The sequence below is a fragment of the Prionailurus viverrinus genome, chromosome B3 (assembly GCF_022837055.1).
Source record: "Prionailurus viverrinus isolate Anna chromosome B3, UM_Priviv_1.0, whole genome shotgun sequence".
NCBI classification, from domain to species: domain Eukaryota; kingdom Metazoa; phylum Chordata; class Mammalia; order Carnivora; family Felidae; genus Prionailurus; species Prionailurus viverrinus.
Genome location: NC_062566.1, coordinates 64,126,554 through 64,148,870, shown reverse-complemented (window position 1 = coordinate 64,148,870; position 22,317 = coordinate 64,126,554). Strand labels below are relative to the sequence as shown.

The window sequence follows — 22,317 nt, the reverse complement described above, 5'->3', positions numbered from 1 at the left end:
CTTCTTCCCTTTACTTATCCCTAGTCTTTGAGCATGAAGCAACCTCCTTCTTATCAAGACTTACCCTCCCTGTGTGTCCTCTGGCTCATGTCCTTTCCTTCCTCTGATGCCTTCTTTCATCTGTTGGTCCTATATTTTATTCCATATTTTGCTTGTATCATCAATATCTCCCTCTTCACTACCTACTTCTTCTCAACCTAAAACCATGCTTAGATTTCCTTTCTTAAAACAAAACACAACACAACACAACACAACACAACAAAACAAAACAAAACAAAACAAAACAAAACAAAAATAACGACAAGGACAATACCTTGATACTTGTCCAGGCTACTCTTATTTTTTTCTCTTAACTACCAGCCTCTCCCTTGCTCTTTGCAATATACTTTGGTGTCCTCTTACTCTACTAAAATCACTGTCTAAAACTATGCCTGTAATTTCACCTTCTAATTTATTTCTTTTTTAATCTCTTTACAGAATTTTATGTTTTCCAGAGCACCTCATTCTTGACTCTCTGATCTCTTTCTACCCCATTCTATTCTGACGTTACTCCTAGGTTCATCTTCTTAAGTTTGTATGGAACAAACTACTTCTTTGATCAAAACCCATCCTTGTCTTCCCATTTGTGTAGGAAGTTAGCATTAATTTCCCACCAACCTGGATTCAAATCTTTTGACAGTTTTTTGTCACTCTTTCTTGACTTATCTCTCCTGACATATGTCTTAAAAGCAGGCAAAGAGAGTACTTCTTCCCTTTGTACATGTTAGCAGATTTCTCAGTCTTGTATAATGCCTCTCCTGGAATTCCCTTTTTTAAAATCACACCTGTCAAAACCTTATCCTTTAGTGTGGAGCTATTTCAAATGCTTTATTCTTTTTGAAGGATTTTCTGATCCCACAAACATGATGTGTCTCTCCTTTCTTTAACCTTCTCTGATCTATTCTTTGATGTCTTATAGAATCTCTTTCTGCTTTGTATTGCAATAATTTAGCTAGTGGTTTCTATTCTTCTATTCTTACAGTGTGATAGAGATTCTTTGAGAAAAATACCTCTGGGAGAAAAGAGCTAGAAGGTTACTGCAGACCTACCTTTATTTTCATATCTTCTATGTAAAGAATAGTACTATTGCATTCCATGGGTGTGGGTTGGAAGGAGATAGGCAGGCACTAACTTTTCCAAAATCACACACAAGAGGCAGAATTCAAAGCTACCCAGGCCTGGATGAGCAATGGGAGAGAGTTGTAATTCATACCCAGAGACGGTAGCTGTACCTGGAGGAAGGCTACCCAAGAGGAACTGGGGTCTTCAGTAGAGGCTGTACTAGGAGGGAGGGAGCCAGGGAATAAATACGAACTTTCTTCCATTCTGCATTTCCATCTGCTGCTGGTATTTCCTGATGTCTAAACCCAGTAGAAGCCAGAGTGCCAGGGAGCTTGTTGAGTCAGTCTCTTGGAGTTTAGAGTGGTGTGTAGAAGGGTATAGCCTGAATCTGAATGGACAGATGGATAATTTCCAGTTTAATAATGGAACTTACAGATAATCTATCTTATCAGTATTGGGCTCAGATGGAATCATAGGGCATTACTTTGCCAATGGCTAAGTAAATAAAGCTTTGCATTGGCCTTCTAGGGCCAGAATCAATTATGAAGCTGACAGTAAGCAGACAGGATGGCTGCAGCTAATTCTTGGATCTTATTTTAGGCATTCGTGAAATATGTTATGAGCGGTGAATAGCATCTACTAAAAAGACAATAATTTCCCATTATGATGGAGTACAACAGATATTTCCATTTGGGGTAGAGTGAAATCATGTACTTGCTTATTGGAAAAAGACTCAGGGAAGAAATCTCCACAGCAGTGTTGTCTTGGAGAGACTGTCAGCCTGGAGTTTGCCAGAGGAAATGGAAGGCATGAAGGGTCCCCAGGAAACAAAGTGCTTTTACACTGAGCATAACCAGAGAAGGTTACTTTGTAGGCCAAATTAAGATGTATAATTTAGTGTGTGGAGCCTGCAGAGCTGCTGTATTTTAGTCAAAGCAGAGCGAGCCAATGCTGCTTGAAATAGTCCTGTGAACTCAGCATGGAATTATAGTGCTGGTGTATCTAACCACACTCCACATTGCTTTCCTTGTTATTTTGCTTTTTTTTTTTCTCCCAAGACATATAGTTGGGTTTTTTTCCCCCCTGGTTTCTCAGATGGAAAACATGTGTGATGATTCAGCACGGCCCTCTGATTTGCTAATGGGTTATTGCACAGAAGTGTTTGCCCTGCTCTGAAGCCTGCCTTTGCCATGGTGCCTGGGAGAGTGCTGAGGTTGAAGCTCCTTTACTCAGGGTATACTTTCTTTTTCTTCAAAGAGGAGTTTTGTGGTTTCTCGGCTAGCTAGTCAGTGTCACCAGATAATATTTTGAGTTAGTGAATTGTAAACTTAGAGATTAAATGTCTCATTTCACAAAGGAAAGAAGAAAATACTTGAGGGGTATTTATCCACATACAGACACTGTCAGGGATGCTAAGCTGATGGCTGAATCCTGACAGTCTTTTCTTTGGTTGAGAGATCCTGGGGAAAAGTGTGGATAGTTATTCTGTGCTCCAGAGACAGTCCTGTAAATGTTCATTAACGATAGTGGAGGATGTGCATAACAATTTTGATAAAAGTAATTTCAGGGGCACCTGGGTGGCTCAGTCGGTTAAGCGTCCGACTTGGGCTCAGGTCATGATCTCGCAGTCCGTGAGTTCAAGCCCCGCGTCAGGCTCTGTGCTGACAGCTCAGAGCCTGGAGCCTGTTTCGGATTTTGTGTCTCCCTCTCTCTCTCTGACCCTCCCCCGTTCATGCTCTGTCTCTCTCTGTATCAAAAATAAATAAAACATTAAAAAAATTAAAAAAAAATAATTTCAAACTGTAGAAGAGAATGGGGAAATAAGAGTGTCTGAAAATGTGTGTATTCTTTGCAATAATCTATCTTAAATTATTTGGACTTTGGATATCCAAAATTGTAGCAAAGCTAATTCTGAAACTCACTTTCTAATATGAAATAATCTTTTTTTTTTCTTCCGTAAATTTCCTCTAAGATGCTCTGTGGATGCTAAATTCAGGCAAGTTAGATTGTCTTTGTGCCACTGATGTATCAATACCTGTGCTCTTGTGCATTCACAGGAGAACCTTGTCCTTTTCAAGCAACTCCACTTTATAATTAAAACAATTCACTTCTCAATCCCTACCTTTCATTGCAGAAATGTCTTTTGTTTCATTTTTTTCATTAAATGGTAAGGCCTAGAGAGAGAGGTACTACGAGTACCACCCCTATTTGCTTACATGATCATTGGAAACTCAGAAATTATGAACAGATAGCATGAAGAAGCCCCCTTGCACCTGGATTTGGACCCACAGAACCTGGTAGAAGAGTATTTTATCTTGGAAACAAGATACAACTTTACAACATTGTTTTAAAGTTTAGAATTCCAAGAATGGGATGCTTTTCTTTTATAGTTGGTAGGGACTTACTTTGCTATGTATCCTGCCACAAGCCACATGACCAATGTTGCGATCTACAACCCCAAAGTCACTCCTTTTATCTTCTACACTGTATCACCTGATCTTTAGTTGAAAGGTTCATCATAGTACAACACCATGGCTATGACTTTCACTGTTTTTGCCCTTTCCTCTGCAAAAGAAAATGTAGCAATAGAGGGAAAATGCAACAGGTCTTTAAGAAGAGATGATAGGTGAGAATGAAGCGAAGAATTTAAAGGTGTAACTGGGTATGTGACTCCTGTTATTGTCAGGGAAGGGAGGAAGAAAGTCTTGCTTATATTATGGAAGCTGTCTGGTGTAATCTAACACTAGTGTCTGAGACATGGGTTCTGGTCTCAGTTTGGCAACACTGATTGAAAGATGTTAGAGCTAGGGTTTACAGACCTATAATAAAAGCATAGTAAGAAGTTAAATCACTGAATCTTAATTTCTGTAGCTACAAAATATGGAGAATTATCTTACTACCCAATCTTTTTCAGCTTTGCATAGTCTTGTTTCCCTCCGTTTAGCCCTTAAATAGCTGTGTTTCCAGTACTCTGTTCTACAACCTTTGTTTTTGTTTTGTTTGTTTTTGTTTTTGTTTTGGTCTGTCTAAAACTGTGTAGTTTTCTTTTTTTATTTAAAAAAATTTTTTTTTCAACGTTTATTTTATTTTTGGGACAGAGAGAGACAGAGCATGAACAGGGGAGGGGCAGAGAGAGAGGGAGACACAGAATCGGAAACAGGCTCCAGGCTCTGAGCCATCAGCCCAGAGCCCGACGCGGGGCTCGAACTCACGGACCGCGAGATCGTGACCTGGCTGAAGTCGGACGCTTAACCGACTGCGCCACCCAGGCACCCCTGTGTAGTTTTCTTGAGTAAACTTCATCCAAGCCAGTGACCTTAAGTGTATACCATACAGGTTATGACAATCTTTGTTTTTTAATTTATTTTTTATTAAGTTCTTTAAAGTTTATTTATTTTGAGACAGAGACAGCATAGTGGGGGAAGGGCAGAGATAGAGGGGGAGAGAGAGAGAATCCCAAGCAGGCTCCGCACTGTCAGCACAGAGCCTGATGTGGGGCTTGAACTCACGAAACCATGAGATCATGACCTGAGCCGAAACTGAGAGTCAGACACTCAACTGACTGAGCCACCCAGGCACCCTGACAATCTTTTGTTTTTTAGTGGTGTGTGTAGACCATTTACATTTAATGTTAATTGTTGATACGTTTAGATTTAGGTTTACCCAGGCACCCTGACAATCTTTTTTTTTTTTAATGGTGTGTGTAGACCATTGACATTTAATGTCAATTGTTGATATGTTTAAATTTAGGTTTACCATTTTATTATTTACTTATGTTTGTTGCCTCTTTTTTGGTTCCTGTCTTTTGTTTCCCCTTTCTTGTTTTCTTTTGAGTTATTTGAATGTTTTTTTGTTATTCCATTTGAATATATCAATTGTATTTTTCATTATATCTCTTTTAGTGGTTGCTCTAGGGACTAAATATGCATGCCTAACTCTTCACAGTGTAGTCAGAATTAAATTACCATTATACTTTACCGCATCTCCTTAATGTTGTAGCTGTCTCGTGTATTATATGTACGTATATTGCAACCCCACTGAAAATGTAATATTTTTTGTTTTCAACTGTTAAACATTGTTTAAAGAACTCAAGAGAGGAATCATACTATATTTACACAGATATTACTATTTCTGTTGCCTTTTCTTCTTTCTTGATGTTACAAGTTTCTTACTTTTTTCATTCTCTCTGAAAAGCTTCCTTTAGCAATTCTTTTAGAGCAGGTCTGCTGGCAACTAACTCTATCTTCGTCTGAGAATGTCTTTATTTCACTATCATTTTTGAGGACTATTTTAGCTGTATATAAAATTCTGGCTTAACACATCTTTTCTTTTAGCACTTTGAAATGGTGTTCCACTTTCCCTTTCTCTGAGTACTCTCAGTCCTCCTGGCACTTGTGGGTTGACCAGATGTGTGCATTTTTTTTAACCTTCATTTTTATCACTTTTTATCTGTCTTCCTCAAGGAGGTTCTGTTACAAAACTCTTTTCTCCTTTCTCTCTTCTGCCATTCAAAATGTACTTTTATGTAGTTTTTTTCTTATTTAGAACTAGTTATAAAGTATCTGAGGAAAATAATTCCCAAAGGATATCAATGATGAATAAGTGGTTACTGTGTTACCCTTTCCCAGGGGGAATGTCGTTTAGCCACGGAAGTCTTGAAGACTAGGAAATGCTTGTTTTGTTGTATTACAACGTGAAGTGTTGTAATACAGAATTCTAAGCTCCATATTTCTTGGTCTGGGGGGAGAGGAGGACGTTAGCCACAAAGACATTCCTGGTATTCCTCAGATCTCAGGAGAGAACAGCCATCTTCACTGCTTATGTGACTTTTCAGCTCCTTTTTTTGGTAAAGACATGGAAAGTCCATACAAGGCCAGCAGTAGCATATAGATATTTGCTTTTTCTCTGTCCTTCCATTTGGCCTTAAATGGGCAAGAAGTTGGAAAAATGACAAACAGTCTTGATTAAGACCCCTGAATTAATTAAATTTCAAACTTAAAAATTTTCACTTTTAACTGTTTTGGCAAAGATATGTGAGTTGTATTCAGGAAAGACTCCAAATTTGTGGCCTAATACCTTTCCCTTATACTGCTTTAAGTGAAATAGATAATTAATCTCAAATGTTAACAAGTACTTTTTGGAGATAAAAAAGCTTGACTCATTTTTGCAAATATTGCAGACACAAGTTCTTAAAATGTCTATGTTTTCTAAGGATCTCAAAGTCCCTTTTCTGTGGGATTTCTGGGAGGTCTATTAGTTGTGTTTAATAGAAAAACACAAACTGAAGCCTAGAGAAGTTGACAGACCTGCTCTAGGGTATATTGTGATTTCCCTTGTGGGGAAAAGGAACTTTTGTCTTAGGGCTGAAATTAGAGCGCTCTCCCAACCCTCGGCTGTAGAAAAACTCTGGTCCAGGGTGGGATGGGAGTGGGGAAGAGGTTGCAGTCAGCTTTCTGGCTGGTGTGAGTTGCGTTGGTTGAGGCCAGCCAGAGAGGAAGGGTAGGTCATGACTATGCTTTGATTGATGTTGGCTTGTGATTTATGCAGTCTGTTACACAAGCTGCTTTCTTCCCCTGTTCTTCTACCAGGCAGTCTTGTTGCTGGAGATGATTGTCAGCTGCTTTCCCTGCCTAGCCACCATCACATGCCCTACCACCGGAGCCTGGGAAGCCTGACCACAGACCAGCATCTCCAAGGCATGAATAATTAGGTAGGCATAATGGAAGGCACTCACTGCACCCTCCAATTGCGTAAGCCCATTACTGAAGTCTGCTACATCAGCTTCTATCTTCCAAGGGGGGAAGTCAGAGGATTTTCATACAAGGGCACTGTAACTCTAGACAGATCCAATAAAGGGTTTCATAACTGCTACCAAGTCAGGGAGGGGTCAGACGTCATCAGCCTCAGCCTGCAGCCGAATGAACATCCAGGCGACATATTTTTCAAGCAAACTCCCACAAAAGACATTTTAACTGAGCTGTACAAACTCACAGCAGAGAGGGAGAGACTTCTGGCCAATCTGCTGAGCTCAGACCACATCCTGGGGATTATGATGGGGAGCCAGGAGGGGAAACTACCGGAGCTGTCCGTGAGCCTGGCCCCCGAGGACGACTGTTTCCAGAGTGTTGGTGACTGGCCGGGTGAGCCCCCCGTGGGCTGTCTCAATAAGAGGAGCGCCCATGGGAACAAAAAGCCCCGGAGGTTTGGTGGAAGGAGAGGAAGCTTTCAGGTGCTTCCACAGAAGAGGACAAGAAGAAAAGGGCGTGGGGGCCAGGAATCGGCTCCTCAGATGGGGAAGGACCAAATCTATTCCAGTAACTCCCTTCCTATTTCTCGAACAAGGCATAATCTTTGGCTTCTAGAGGAGAAAGGCAACTTGCTCCCAAGTGGGGCGTTCACGTCTTCCGTACAGTGGAGAGGGAGCTGTCCCCCAGAGATCCCCGGTGCACTGGATGCCAGTGGGAGCTTCAGGAAGACTTCTGAGGGCACTGGGTTTGGAAGAGGAGGGCTGCCCCCTGACTGCAGCTCCACAGAGCCAGGAGATGATAGTGGTGCTAGAGTGCCAAAGAGGGGCCCACGCAGGCTGGCGCACCAGCAAACAGATTTGTCTGAACGTCGTGAGGACCCTGAGCAACATCCAGAGGCAGAAAAGGGCCGGAGGGAGAAGTCTGGTGAGCATACATGCGGGAAGAAGCCTATTTCCAAAGTGGTGGCCAAAGTCCAGGACCTGTCCACTCAGGTGCAAAGAGTAGTTAAAACACATCTTGAGAGTGAGGAAAGCGTTGCCATTTGCCCAGCAGCCCAAGCTGAGTTTATACCCAGAGCGGACTTGTTCACCCTCCCTGGAGCCGAGGCCGGGACTCAGGGTTGCAGGTGGCCGGGCACGGAGCAGCACGGAGACAGGTCATTGCAGGCATCGGACAGGGAACGTATCCCAGCCAGCGCCGAAGGCGCTGTGAACAAGGTCCTGCTGAAGGTGATAGAGAGTGAGAAGGTAGATGAAGCCACCGAGGGGAAAAGGCTGGGCTTCCCCCTCAGCACGCCAGCCACCCACACCCTCCCAGAAACCAGAAGCAAGAGGAAAGCTGGGATGCCTCTGAAGGGTCACAAAACCTTGTTTCTGGATCCGCCCCCCAGTGTAGGCCCTGACTGGTCACAACCCGGAGGCGATGAGAAGAGACCGTCCCCCCCAGCCCTGGCAGCCCTCAGCATGCCGCTGAATAATTCATCCTCTCAGTCCTGTGCATACACACGGATGTCACCTGTTCCCTCGCCTCCTTCTCCAAGGCTTCCCAGCCCTCGGCAGCATCACAGGGTCCTCCAGCTCCCTCCGCTGCCTGGTGAGAGGGAAGCGGCTCCCGATGACTCTCCTGGCAGAAAGAGCAGTACTTTCTCTGGGTCCTCCTCTGCTGACACCTTGGAGCCACCAACCTCTGCAAAGGTCACGGAGACCAAAGGAGCCAGCTCGACCTCCCTTGGAGCAGGCCAACCTCGCTTGGCGTCTGGGGAACCTTTGGAAAAGGGCTTGGGGCCCGGAAAGACCACAGCTCGGCCCCAGTACCAGTCACCTCCAGGTAAGTCCCCGTGTGAGATACTTTGCATCTGTTCTTGGGCGGGTCACAAACTGTAATCTGCTCATGCTCTTTAGAGCCTGGCTACTTAACCAGGTCTGTGAGTTCACGTTGAGGCAAGAGAAGCGGGAGTGACCTAGGAGAGTGTGGAGACGGTGTAGATGATGCTGACTTACAGGGTCAGGGGTCTAAGTGGCTCCTAGGAGCAATATTTTGTAAACATTTAAAAAAAATACTTTATTTTGGCATATTCTAAAGCTGCCTCCATGGTTGCTTACCTCAGGACTCTCAAAGGAAACAGGGACTAGCAGAAAGAAGTAGCGACTTGTCTCTGCCTTTGATGCCTCTGCTGGGTAATTGGCCCCTTGACCTAAATTCTGCTGTTCATGCTGCTGGAGTAGCTCGGGTTTGTTGGGATTCCCTAAGCAGAAGGGGGAAAGCGCGACGTGTCTGTTGTTACAGGTTTTTCGTTTTTGTTTTTTCATAATCAGTTTTATAAGCATCATTACTTTATGACAAAGACTTTCTTTTTGTACTAGAAGAGGGATGAATTCAGTCTCTCTTGTTGAAGAAACTTGGTTCTGATTTTCTTTCTTTGTTTCCTTTAACTCTTCGTTTCCCAAATGGGTATGAAGTAATGTGTATTCTATTTTACTTATGGCCTATTTTACTGTTATTTTTTACTTGTGGGTCCTAAAGAGCTAATCTGGCTTATGTGTTTAATGTGATTTAAAATTTTACATGAAAATAATTTTAAGGGTTCTATAAAGCAGATTCAGTAAGACCGAAAAAGACAGGGTTTAAAAAGCGCCTCTCCAGTATTCCTTACATTTATTTGTCCAGGCCAACGTGGCCAGGGGCTCAGGGTTTCAAATGCCGCTGTGCAGGTGACGGAGTCTTTTCGAGGGGGGGTCCTCCCACAGCATGTGGTCATTGCTTTGTCCGGGGAATGGGTCGTAATACGATATATGGTCTCTTCGAGGTTAGAGAAAACCTCATGCACAATTTTTGAGATAAAAATGTCCATCTGGGAAAGAGGAATTTCAACAGCTTTCTGTTTGTCTGACTCTAGACATTTTAAAAATTTCTCTAAGTCATCGATCCAGGCGTGATTCTTTATGAACATGGGGTAAATGCATTTGATCTTGTGTCTGTGATATATTGATCTTATTTTGAGAAGACTTGTTGCTTTTGTGACATAACTAATATGCTTCACCAGGAAAGCCATATAGAATTACAGATTTTATATCATGTATCATAGAACCCTAGTGATGAGAATTCTCTCTCTGTACGGATGCTGGAGCCTTTGAAATTCTTGGAAAGGGAAGTCTGTGCAGTTATTAGATGAGTGACTTCTGGAGGCTTGGGTGTGGAATAGCTGCTTCGACTCTAAAGGTTCTTTTCAAGAAATCACACCAAATTCTAGGATTGTGTGCGTCCCTCATCCAGAAACTGGGCATATTTAACGTTGAGCTTCAGTAAATCTTTTTTTTCCTGATTAAGAATTATCTTTTTATTTTGTTGCCGATTTTCTGTATGAAAAATATTATAACAGCTCTGTTGTATCTGTGTCAAGGCAGGCACACGGTTTCTATGGTGACTGACCATAAACCCACTGAGGGGTAAGTTCAGTGGGTGGTCACACTTTCCCTTGGCCTCTCTATACAATTGCTCAGAACCATATCCTTTACTTTGGCCCCAGCCTTCCATAGCACTTTAGGAGCCAGTCCTTAGAATCATTACAATGTTCTTTTAACCTTATAAAAGAAAGAATTGGAAAGAAGGAGGATAGGAGTGGGAGAGACTGTTTCTTCCGGTATGGGTGACTTCCCTTCTGCTGGGACCTTCCTCTGAGGCCTCCAAATATTGTCTCTTGTTGCCATCCCTGGGAGGGGGTTCTTCAGATAGTGGGTCTTTGATTTATATCCTATGGTCCTGTGACCTTCTCCCTCGAATTCCCCTTTTTTGGGGTCATGAGTTCTCTTCATATTCTGGGTCCTTCAGTGACTTTCGGCTGCCCGTGGGTCCATATACGGGAGAATTTTCCTGCTTCCAGCTGCCTTTCATTTTATTTCCCCTGTCACTCTTTCCCAGTGGAGGCCTCAGACAGTCCCCAGCAGCTCTGATGGTGGGTGGAGGGGGCAAGGGGACGTAATTCATTTACTATCACTGCACCGTGGCCCTTTATCTGAGTCGAACTCCCACCTGTCTCCCATGTTAGCTATTAACCAGGTTGAGTTTATGGTCTGTGGACATTTATTTCCTGTGGAAATCACATCTAGGTATTTTATTGAAGTGATGTGATTAAGATTATTGAAAGCTCTCATTAACTGCTCAAGTAAGAGATTAAGTCTGGCAAAAGTAATCAGATCTGTTTCCAGTTGGAGGACTCTTTAGTGTTATGGGCATGTAGTAATTCTCAGAAAAGAGTGAAATCTGCTTCTCCTTCTCACAGGACTAAGAGTTAAAGCCAGTATTACCATCCACAGAGGAAATAGCATGAAGGCACCACAGAGGCTACTGGTCCACCTCCTATTTGCTTTCCAGATTTCTTAATTCTTCATTCCAAGGGCTATACACAGGGATTTCTTGTCTGGTGGTGATATGATCAAATAGAGAATATACTAACAATGAACGGTGGCCACATTTGTCTTCTTATGCCCTCCCCTCAACAGACACATTGCCTTCTCCCCACTCTCCCTTTGGGATTGGTTTTATAGTATTTTATTTTGGGATGGAAACTGCTGCCGAATGTTCCCAAGCCTTTGTGGAATGGGGTATTTTCTCAAACCTAGAGGGACTCTAGTGGTGCTAACCTACACAGTGGTATCCTTGAAGCTGGGATTCATTTCTGTTTTGATGGCTTTCTTTCTACCTTTGATCTGAAATAGACCCTTTTTAATGCCAGAAGAATCACATGGAATTTGGCTCACCACACTTAGGAAAACGCCCCGGGTTTCTGTGTGCTCCTTGGCAACCTCATGATCTTTGTCCCCTGATTGAAGTCACTGAAGCGGTGGTAGAAGCAGATGCCCCAGGCGTAGTTCTGCTTGAAATTGTGAGTCACTTGATCGATTCTGGGGCCCATCAAAAGACATAGTTCATGTCAACTGATTAGGAGTTGAGAAGAACACTTGGAATAGTTGTTTTAATATCTGATGCTACTTTCAAAACTTCTGTCTCTGTAAGTGTTTTTTACAAGGAGTGGATAGAAATTCTTCCACAATAATACTAAGGTTTGATACAGTTCCAGTAAAAACGTAAAGACACTTCATAATATTAATGGGCACATGCAACCATTTAAGATCACTGCAGAAAGCATATAGTGCACAGAAAGTTATCTGTAATTCATGGTAAGAGAGCAAATAAGATTCAGAAATTACATGTATCATATCATATCCGTATAAAACAAATATAAGAATTAAACAAGAAACACATTGCTATATACTTTTAAGAAAGTAAGGGGGTGGAGTTTGAAACTATAGGTAACTTTGACCTAGCAACCCTACATTTTGGAATTTGGTTTACATAAATAGATGCACTAGTAAACATAGATGCATAAGGGTGTTTACCGTAGCATTGTTTGTGGTGGCAAAAATAGCTGAAAAAATTTGAATTCCATCAGTAGAGAAATGGGTAAATAAATTGTAGTACATTTCTACTGTATAGTATTATGAGGCTGTTCAAAGTGTTGAACTAGATCTGTATCTATCTAGCAAGTTGCAAGGTAATGTGTAGTGTGCTTGCAGTTTTTGTAAAGGCAAGTATCACCCCTCTCCACATATGAGTGAATACATGTTTGGTATGAGCTTGAATATCATGGAGACGGGTGTAGAAAAAGATTGACCAGGCTGCTCACATTCTTTGTCTGGGGGAAAAGCATGGTGAAGGTGGGGAATGAGGTAAAGGGGAAGGATCCAGAAGCATTGGGGAAGAGAATAAATTCTTTTCTTTTCTCTTAATTTTTTTGTTTTTTTACGTTTATTTATTTTTGAGAGACAGAGAAACACAGAGCACGAGCCAGGGAGGGCCAGAGAGAGAGGGATACACAGAATCTGAAGCAGGCTCCAGGCTCTCAGCTATCAGCACAGAGCCCAATGTGGGGCTTTAACCCACGAACCATGAGATCATGACCTGAGCTGAAGTCAGGCACTTAACCGACTGAACCACCCAGGCGCCCCATGTAACTTTTCTTTATATATTTTTACATTACATCACTGGTTACAGTAGATGTATCACTTTTATGGCTTTTAAAGGGTGATTGAAATACTTTTAAAATGGTTGTCTTTTATTTATTGAAGTATGGTGGACATATATGTTATATTAGTTTCAGGTGTACAACATAGTGATTAGAAATTCTAGACATTACGCAATACCAGTGTAAGCACAGTTACCGTCTGCTGCCATACAACATTATTATAATATTATTGACTATATTCCTTATGCTGTACTTTTTATCTTCATGACTTACATATTTTATAACTTTAAGTTTGTGCCTCTTAATCCCCTTTCCCTATTTCATCATATACCTACTCCTTTTACAGAGTGATTTAACTACCTTCTAAAGAGGTGGCTCAGTCGGTTAAGCATCTGGCTGTGGCTCAGATCATCTCACGGTTCATGAGTTCGAGCCCTGCATTGGGCTCTCTGCTGTAATCACAGAGCTGGCTTCAGATCCTCTGAAGCCCCTCTCTGCCCCTCTTTCTCTCTCTGCCCTTCCCTCTCTCTGCCCCTCCCCTGCTCATGCTCTCTCTCTCTTTCTCTCAAAAATAAATACTAAAAAAATTTTAACTACTTTTTAAAGAGAGAACAAATGCACCTAGCATGATTACATATGTGTGTAGTAGGATTATAACTAAAGTACCCTTTCCCGTATTTTCCCCATATCCTTTAATAGGGCGAGAAGCTCAGCGCTGAGATTACTTTGCTCAGGGAAATACAGTTTGCTAGTGAGCTGGGAAAGCAGTGCCCACAAAAGACTAGTCAGGCAGGGAGGATTAGGACAGGATGGAGCATTATCCAGAAACCAAGAGAAGAAGGAACTTTATAAAGGCTCCTGCTAGAAAAGGTCCTGATAGGGAATAGATACCCCCGGCCTGAGGTTGCGAGCAAGGGAAGCAGTGGTCACTGGAACCCAGAGAGGGGAGCTTCACAGAGGGGATCACATGGCAGCAGCAGTGGCCTCTGGTAGAGGCACCTTACAGAGAGGAAGTTGTGGGAATGAATATCCTGGCCATTCTCTCCTTTGATCTTCTGCATGGACACCTCTAACTGAATCAGCCAGAAGGCAGAGTGTAAGGGAGCCGATGGATGTGGTCTGCAAGGTCAGCCTTCCAGGGCTAGGAGCAGGCAGAGAATGGTGGAGAGTGGATCTGGAGGGGCAAAAGGAAGACAAGATGATGCAGATAGGTGAAGACCAAGAAATGCAGGAAGACAGAATGGTATTTTAAATGAGCAACAAGGTAATGAAGGCTGTATGGTGGATGTTTTGGTACAAAGCAGCGGTTATCTTGGTAATAAATGATAATTGCACCTTTCATTTCTTTGTCATATGACCTTCATACCTCTAAATTTAAGTAGGTTGACTGTTTTATTGTGAAAAATTCAAAAATAGAGGAAGTTAAAAGAATTAGAAGATCTTGTGATACAGGTTTCAGTCCATGGATTTAGAAAAACTTATCTGGTTTTTAAAAACGAAGCTCTCATACTTAACAATGATTGATATCACATTGTGTTTGGTTGCTTTTTGTGAAAAGCACAAAAAGAATTTAAAAATATCTGTGTTAATTATTGCAAATTAAGAATAGCTCATTAGCATATGAAATATGAAGTAGATTTTCTACCAATGAACAATTTGTATTTTGAAGTGAATTTCCATGTAAAATAAATGATGGGTGTTTCTCTCATTCAAATCCTGTTTTTCAAAAGACAGGATGTTTCAAAAGCCAGGACCAGGACTAAGATTTAAGGTTTTAAAATCCTGAGCCAGCTCTATGTATGTGAGTTTTTCCCAGATTAATATCCAATTGTGTTTTGAGGATAGCACCTTCTACTGAATTGTTTTTCACTTGTTTCTTTTCTATTCTTGGATTTGGAGCACAAGATGTAAGGCCAGGGTGGCAGTCTGTAGTCCCCGGCCACACATATCCATCTAATGTAATTCTAAAGACACATAGAAATGACAGAATTAGTTCTGTGATTAGAAGTAAGAGCCATGAAAAATCTAAAAGAGAAAACCATTTTTTAGAATAGATACTTTTTTTTTTTTGTCACATAATTCAATCATGCAGCTTCATAGCATTATTGGTTAGGACATTAAAAAAAACAACAACAAGCTTTTTTTTTTTTAATTTTTTTTTCAACGTTTATTTATTTTTGGGACAGAGAGAGACAGAGCATGAACGGGGGCGGGGCAGAGAGAGAGGGAGACACAGAATCGGAAACAGGCTCCAGGCTCTGAGCCATCAGCCCAGAGCCTGACGCGGGGCTCGAACTCACGGACCGCGAGATCATGACCTGGCTGAAGTCGGACGCTTAACCGACTGCGCCACCCAGGCGCCCCAACAACAAGCTGTTAAGGTGGTAATTGTATCAAAGGCATTTTATCAAATTGATAAAGCAAAGTACTGAATTTCAAAGGTGCCTGTTTTGTTTTATTCCTCATGGACTCTTCTGGGAGAGATTGCTTTCTGAAAACAGTTGACACCTCCTGCGCCTACTTTCTTCCTCTTGGTAGCTCCATCAGGTAAATGATTCCTACTGCCTCTTTTACTTTATCTTCTTTCTGATCACTTACAAGGACAGTGACTCCCATTAGATAGTTCTTAAATACTGATGCAACCATATTACTTAGTAAATTTTTGTGGCCTCTGGGCTGTGATATTGGGCCATACCATCCTCCTAGAGTTTCTCTGTGTGCCCTGGTAGCTCAGCCTCCTGCTGTGGCATGTTCTGGAGTTTCTTCGCTCTTAACAGGAGGCTCTTCAAGCTTTTCCCACAGTCATGGATTGTTCCAGTATGTGGACCCAGATGCTTTCTATATGCTCCAGAGCCTTACAGGAAAGAACTGGAAAGTAGGTTAGAATTGGGATTCACACATGTATCGGATATAGAGGGACTGTGGGGTCCTTAAAAGATATTGAGCAATAGAGAAGAACAACAGACAGTGGAAGGAGAAGAAGCATCACGAGAGAATAAGTCTGGGCCCAAACTGTGTGCATAGACGTTTCCTCCTCTTCCTACAAATGCCCCCATACACCAGGGGGAAGGGGCTCTGGCATGAAGGGGAGGAGTAACTTTGTCATGAGAAGCCCAGCAGTCTTGCAGTGAGTGTGGAGGAGCTGTTCAAGAGAGGCAGGAACTTTCCTGCTGAGCCAGCTTCAATAGTCTGGAAGAGGTTATTAGAAACCCAAGGGCAGAGAGTGACAGAGCCACAGAGCAGAGGGTGGCAGGAGCGGCCAGGCCCTTGAGCACGGAGACCTTGTGAGACCAGTGGAGGGCATAGCTGATGAGGAAGAGCCTGAGGAAAGACTGGATTTCACACTAAGCAAGTGAGTGGGGGCTTTTGACGTTGAGGTTCAGATTTTCGTGACTCACGTGACAGACGTAGTTTTATCCACGATGAGGCAGTAAGTTGGATCATCTGAGTTTCATGTATGTTCCCTAAAATGTTATGATACATGTTTTTTGCTGGTTTGTTTTAAATCCAAGTTAAAGTTTTGAGGTTGAATTTTGCACTTGGAGGGAGAACCCAAAAATAATCCTGTGGTTGATTAAAGCTGTTGTTTTCCAAGTTAGCCCAGAGGAATTGTGGAGAGAGTAAATAACATGTACAGCTTGAGCATGAGCATAGTCTCTCTAGGATTCAGACATAGGTCTAGGCATGCCTGGGTAATTAGATGGTTAGAGCTGTCAAGAGGCTTTAGCTTGAGTGCTCAGAGGACGGTTACAGGGCAGGGCTCATCCTAAGGAAAGCAAGATTTGAGGCACATGAGCAAGATACCCGCCTCAGGGGGTGGGGCAACACCAAAAATAGCATAACGTAAGTCCTGTAGATTCTCTGCTGACCCAGCCCCCTGGACTCATGCCTGGGTTGTAGGGAGAGATGGAACTATAAGAAAAAAACACTGTGAAAATTGAAAGGGAAAGTTTATTAAAATTACCTTAAGATGTTAAAGGCAGGCTCTACACAAAAGAGTGTAACAAACTTGTAGATGAAGGGTCCCTACTCCAGATGCTGTTGGAGCATGCACAGCATGACAGGGAACAACAACAACAACAAAAAGGCCTCCTCAAGGACAGGAAAGGTGTCACATTCATCATTATTTACCTGGAATCAGGTTCAATAACTGACACATGGCATGGATTCAATGAATGTTTTTGTTGAAAGAAAAAGGAAGAGTGAGTTAGAGTTGGTGAATGATGAGAAAACATGATTTGCAAACTGGTAACAGGGGCAAATTTGTCCCATTTGTCTTATGCTAAACAGAATGGAAATGGTTTCATACCATATTAGGTGATTACTATCATAGTATTTTGGTAGACGATGCTTTATTTTTAAAGCAACATTAAAACTATTAATCTCTGCATAGATTTAGGAATCAGAACATACCCAGAGGATGGGAATGAAATTAAATGAAATTAAATTTGTGAAACACTTCACAAAGCCAAGTGTTTTTGTGAACAAAAAACCTCTTAATTGGAATAACTTTACAACATGATTGATTTTACTGGAACAGACCTTTTTAAAATATTAAAATGAGACTTACTTTACTCTCAAAGCCAGTTACTGAAGGATAGTCAAGTGATTCAATTTGAAATGGAAACCAGAGATGGCTTACGGTTTCATGCATTTTGCTGGTCACAGATTAACCATGTTGTGTTATGCGTGAACAAAGACCAGCACATTTTCACCAAGGTACACTTTACCACCCAACATGCTGGTGAAATAGAAGGCTGGGCATGTTCTCATAACTCTTCTAAGCTGTGATTCATGGGGTCCCTAAATGGCCCACTTGCCGGGTGCTTGACACCCACCATTGAAGTTTGCCTTCTGTGCGAAAGAAAGCACTGTTGCTAGAATGGTTGTGTATTATGCCAATATAATTTGAGGCTGCGTGATTGATTTCCAAAAGCTACACACAAAACTAAGTCATATCAGTTTGCCCATAAGGCTCCTGTTATTACCTAGAAGAGCAGAATCCTTAAAGAATGGGTTATGGGGCAGGGTTCTAAGAGTGGAAGCAGAAGTCAAGACCCAGAAAGGAATGGGCAGACATGGCAGGAGAAGTTGAGGCCCCCAAACCAGGACAGCAGTATGGTAATATCAGGGACCTCAGTTACATCTGAAAATTCCTTTGCCTTTGTCATACAACTTAACTGAATCATGGACGTGCCATGCCATCATCTTCACCAAGTTCTGCCCTGCTCACTCAAGGAGAGGGGATCATTGTAGGCATGTCCCCCAGGGAACAAGGGAGAGATGGAACTATAAGAAAAAAACACTGTGAAAATTGAAAGGGAAACAAGGGAACAAGAATCTAGGAGACTATTTTGGAACTCTGCCTACCACAGTATCTTTCCATTATCTAGAATTTTCTTTTCCTTTTCTGGTCTTGTCTTTTGCTTCCACTGTCGAACCCTGTGCCTACAACTTTCCATAATGTAACACAATCTGTATACACAATGGACTTTTGATTTCCATTTCTGGATCATATATCGTCCTACACTGGTTAAGAGGGTGTGTGCCGAAGTTGAACATTTTATTGTCAAACCCCAGTTCTGCTACCTACTAGAAGATTGACAACAGCTTCAGTTTCCTCATCAAAAGGGGAGCGATGGTAGTATCCACAGGGTAGATAGTATAATAACTACTTATGGGATGTTGTAAGGATTGAGTGATATGCTATGCTTAAAGGGCTTGGCACAATGTCTAGCACATAATTCTCCAAAAATGTTCAGATATTATTAGTGTATCCTGTCTCAATGGTTGTATTCATATATGATTTCTCTACATGGGATACCCTAATAAATTGGTAGGCACCCTTCAAAATCCATCTTAACCTTGCATGTGCAAAATGTCAACATCTGTATAATGTCGGGAAGCTGAGGTATATAAGGAACTCTATTTGTAACTTCTGTAAATCTAAAATTGTTTCAAAATAAATATATGTTTTTTTAAAGTCCTAAGTGTTGTCTCCACTATAAAGCCTTTTGATTCCCCTCATTGTGGAGTGAACACTTTCATTCTACTCTCAGGAAGCTTTACATATGGTTTTATCACATTGCATCATGATTGTTTACATGTCTGTCTAGAATATAAAGTGCATGGATGCAGGGACTAACTTTATTCATCTTTCTGTCTCTAATATATAGAGACATGTCTGATATAGCTTACCAGCATATGTTATGTAAATGCTGGCTCAATAACTAATTGTTGAATGAATTTTTATCTTTCATGCACAAGAGATTTATCAATAGCCAAATGATATGTGATTATAGGAACCAGTGGGAGGGTCAGGGTGGTACAGAACAGCGGTTTTCGAAGTGTGGTCCCTGGACAAGCAACATTATTAGCCACACGTGGAGACTTGTTAAAATGCTGTTTCTCAGGCCCCATCCCCCAGATCTATTGAATCAGAAATTCTGGGGGTAGGGGACAAGGTGTCTGTGCTTAACCACTTTCATGGAAACTAAGATTGAAAACATAAACAATTATACTAATGTATAGCTATGTTACATGAATTTAGAATCTTTTAAGTGCAAATATTTTATTAGAGCAAAATGACATAGATGAATTATCCTCAAGAAATAATTGAATTTAGGGTGGCTCAGTCGGTCGAGCATCTGACTTTGGCTCAGCTCATGATCTCATGGTCTGTGGGTTCAAGCCCCACATCAGGCTCTGTGCTGACAGCTCAGAGCCTGGAGCTTGCTTCAGGTTCTGTGTCTCCCTCTTTCTCTTCTCCTTCCCCACTTGTGTTCTATCAAAAATAAATAAACATTAAAAATTTTTTTTAAGAAATAATTGAATATCCACTTAGCCATATTTGTGATGATTTTGAATATTACAGAACTTACCAGATATAAGGATCTATGCACCTGTAAACATGTACAAGTTTTTAAATTTTGTTAGCCTTCTGCCAACCAACTATTGTACATTGCTTTAATACAGGAAAGTAGAGGCTATTCTTGAATATTTTCCTGTTTAACATTTGTTGCTGTGATCACTTTTTTTTTTTTACTGTTAATCATATTAACCATCCTGGCATCAACACAGATGTCTTCAAATATCTGTCAATGCCTGCCAAGTGCCAGCTGCTGCCATGTGGTCCAAGGTGCTACTTCTCCAAATCGTAGTTAAGTGTCCATTAGGCTTTCAGTATGTCGCTTTTATAATCAGTTCCATGTTATCAGCAAATACTGGTGGAGTCATAGGATTTTGACTAAGTAATTAAAATATTACAGTCACACATCTGCAGTTTTATTCTAAAAAGCAGTGCTACTATTTTGTTATCGTCTTTCCAATTCTTTTTTTTTTAATTTTTTTTTTCAACGTTTATTTATTTTTTTTGGGACAGAGAGAGACAGAGCATGAACGGGGGAGGGTCAGAGAGAGAGGGAGACACAGAATCGGAAACAGGCTCCAGGCTCTGAGCCATCAGCCCAGAGCCCGACACGGGGCTCGAACTCACGGACCGCGAGATCGTGACCTGGCTGAAGTCGGACGCTTAACCGACTGCGCCACCCAGGCGCCCCTCGTCTTTCCAATTCTTTAAGAACAAGTGTCTTGGAAAATCATATGCTAATATATGACTAATCTCACCAAAAGCCTGAGTCAAGAAAGCATTTGCCTCTTTGCCAAAGAAGTTGTTATTTGTTAGCCTCTGTGTTATTGGAGAAAAATCACTTCCTATGTCCTTTGGGTAGTATTTTACTTTCAGAGATATGGAGGCTGCCCTTTTAGAACTCACCTGCATTTTGAAACTTCAGTTTCCTTACTTTTCATATGAAACAGACCATTCTTTTTTTTTTTTTATTTAATTTATTTTTTTAATTTACATCCAAGTTAGTTAGCATGTAGTACAACAATGATTTCAGGAGTAGATTCCTTAACGCCCCTTACCCACTTAGCCCATCCCCCCTCCTACACCCATCCAATAACCCTCTGTTTGTTCTCCATACTTAAGAGTCTGTTATGTTTTTGTCCCCCACCCTGCTTTTATATTATTTTTACTTCCCTTCCCTTATGTTCATCTATTTTGTATCTTAAAGTCCTCATAGGAGTGAAGTCATATATTTGTCTTTCTCTGACTAATTTCGCTTAGCATACTACTATCTAGATCTATCCACATAGTTGCAAATGGCAAGATTTCATTCTTTTTGATTGCCAAGTAATACTCCATTGTGTATATTCAGCACATCTTCTATATCCATTATTCATCAGTCGATGGACATTTGGGCTCTCTCCATAGTTTGGTTATTGTTCATAATACTGCTATAAACATTGGAGTGCATGTACCTTTTTGAATCTATATTTTTGTATCCTTTGGATAAATATCTAGTAGTGTAATTGCTGGGTCATAGGGTAGTTCTATTTTTAATTTTTTGAGGAACCTCCATACTGTTTTCCAGAGTGGCTGCACCAGCTTGCATTCCTACCAACAATGCAAAAGAGATCCTCTTTCTCTGCATCCTTTCCAACATCTGTTGTTGCCTGAGTTGTTAATGTTAGCTATTCTGAGGGGTGTAAGGTGGTATCTCATTGTGATTTTGATTTGTATTTCCCAGATGGTGAGTGATGTTGAGCATTTTTTCATGTGTCAGTTGGCCATCTGGATGTCTTCTTTGGAAGAGTGTCTATTCATGTCTTTGCCCATTTCTTAACTGGATTATTTGTGTTTTAGGTGTTGAGTTTGATCACTTCTTTATAGATTTTGGATACTAATCCTTTATCTGATTGTCATTTGCAAATACCTTCTCCCATTCTGTCTGTTGCCTTTTAGTTTTGCAGATTGTTTCCTTCGCTGTGCAAAGCTTTTTATTTTGATGGGGTCCCAATAGTTCATTTTTGCTTTTGTTTTCCTTGCCTCTGGAGACGTGCTGAGTAAGAAGTTGCTGCAGCCAAGGTCACAGAGGTTTTTGCCTGATTTCTCCTCTAGGATTTTGATGAATCTTACATTAAGTTATTTCATCTTACATTTAGGTCTTTCATCCATTTTGAGTTAATTTTTGTGTATGGTGAAGAAAGTGGTCCAGGTTCATTCTTCTGCATGTCACTGTCCAGTGAAAACAGACTATTCTTTACACAACTGCTCAGTTGAGCTGGATTGGGGAAGAAGTCCCTGTCTTGAAATCAGGAACCCAAGTTCATACCCCATTTCTGTCAATTCCTGGCTACAGGTCTCAGAGTAAGAAACCACTTCTCCGAGTCTCACACTTAACAACAGGTTTTTAATAACACTCTTTCAGTGATTACAAACGGCAGCCTCAAAAAGAATAATGACTTGTGAGTTATCCTTACTGAGCCCAATAGTCTCTATGCCAAAGAGACCTAAAAGTAGGTAGACATTGTCTGCAGACTACATTCTGAGAAGATGCATTTATGTTCTTATTCCCCAAGGGTACTATTTAACTGTCACTTTTT

General features: G+C 41.3%; 1 protein-coding gene across 2 annotated transcripts in view; it reads left to right on the top strand.

The window, feature by feature from the left end:
- The window catches only part of FMN1 (formin 1), a 422,489-nt gene that overhangs the window by 28,119 nt on the left and 372,053 nt on the right, over positions 1-22,317 (top strand). For both annotated transcript variants that reach the window (XM_047863846.1, XM_047863849.1), the window contains exon 3: positions 6,690-8,675. In XM_047863846.1, coding sequence (XP_047719802.1) covers positions 6,821-8,675 — 1,855 coding nt within the window. In that variant the 5' untranslated portion in view covers positions 6,690-6,820. The remainder of the gene's footprint in view (positions 1-6,689; positions 8,676-22,317) is intronic.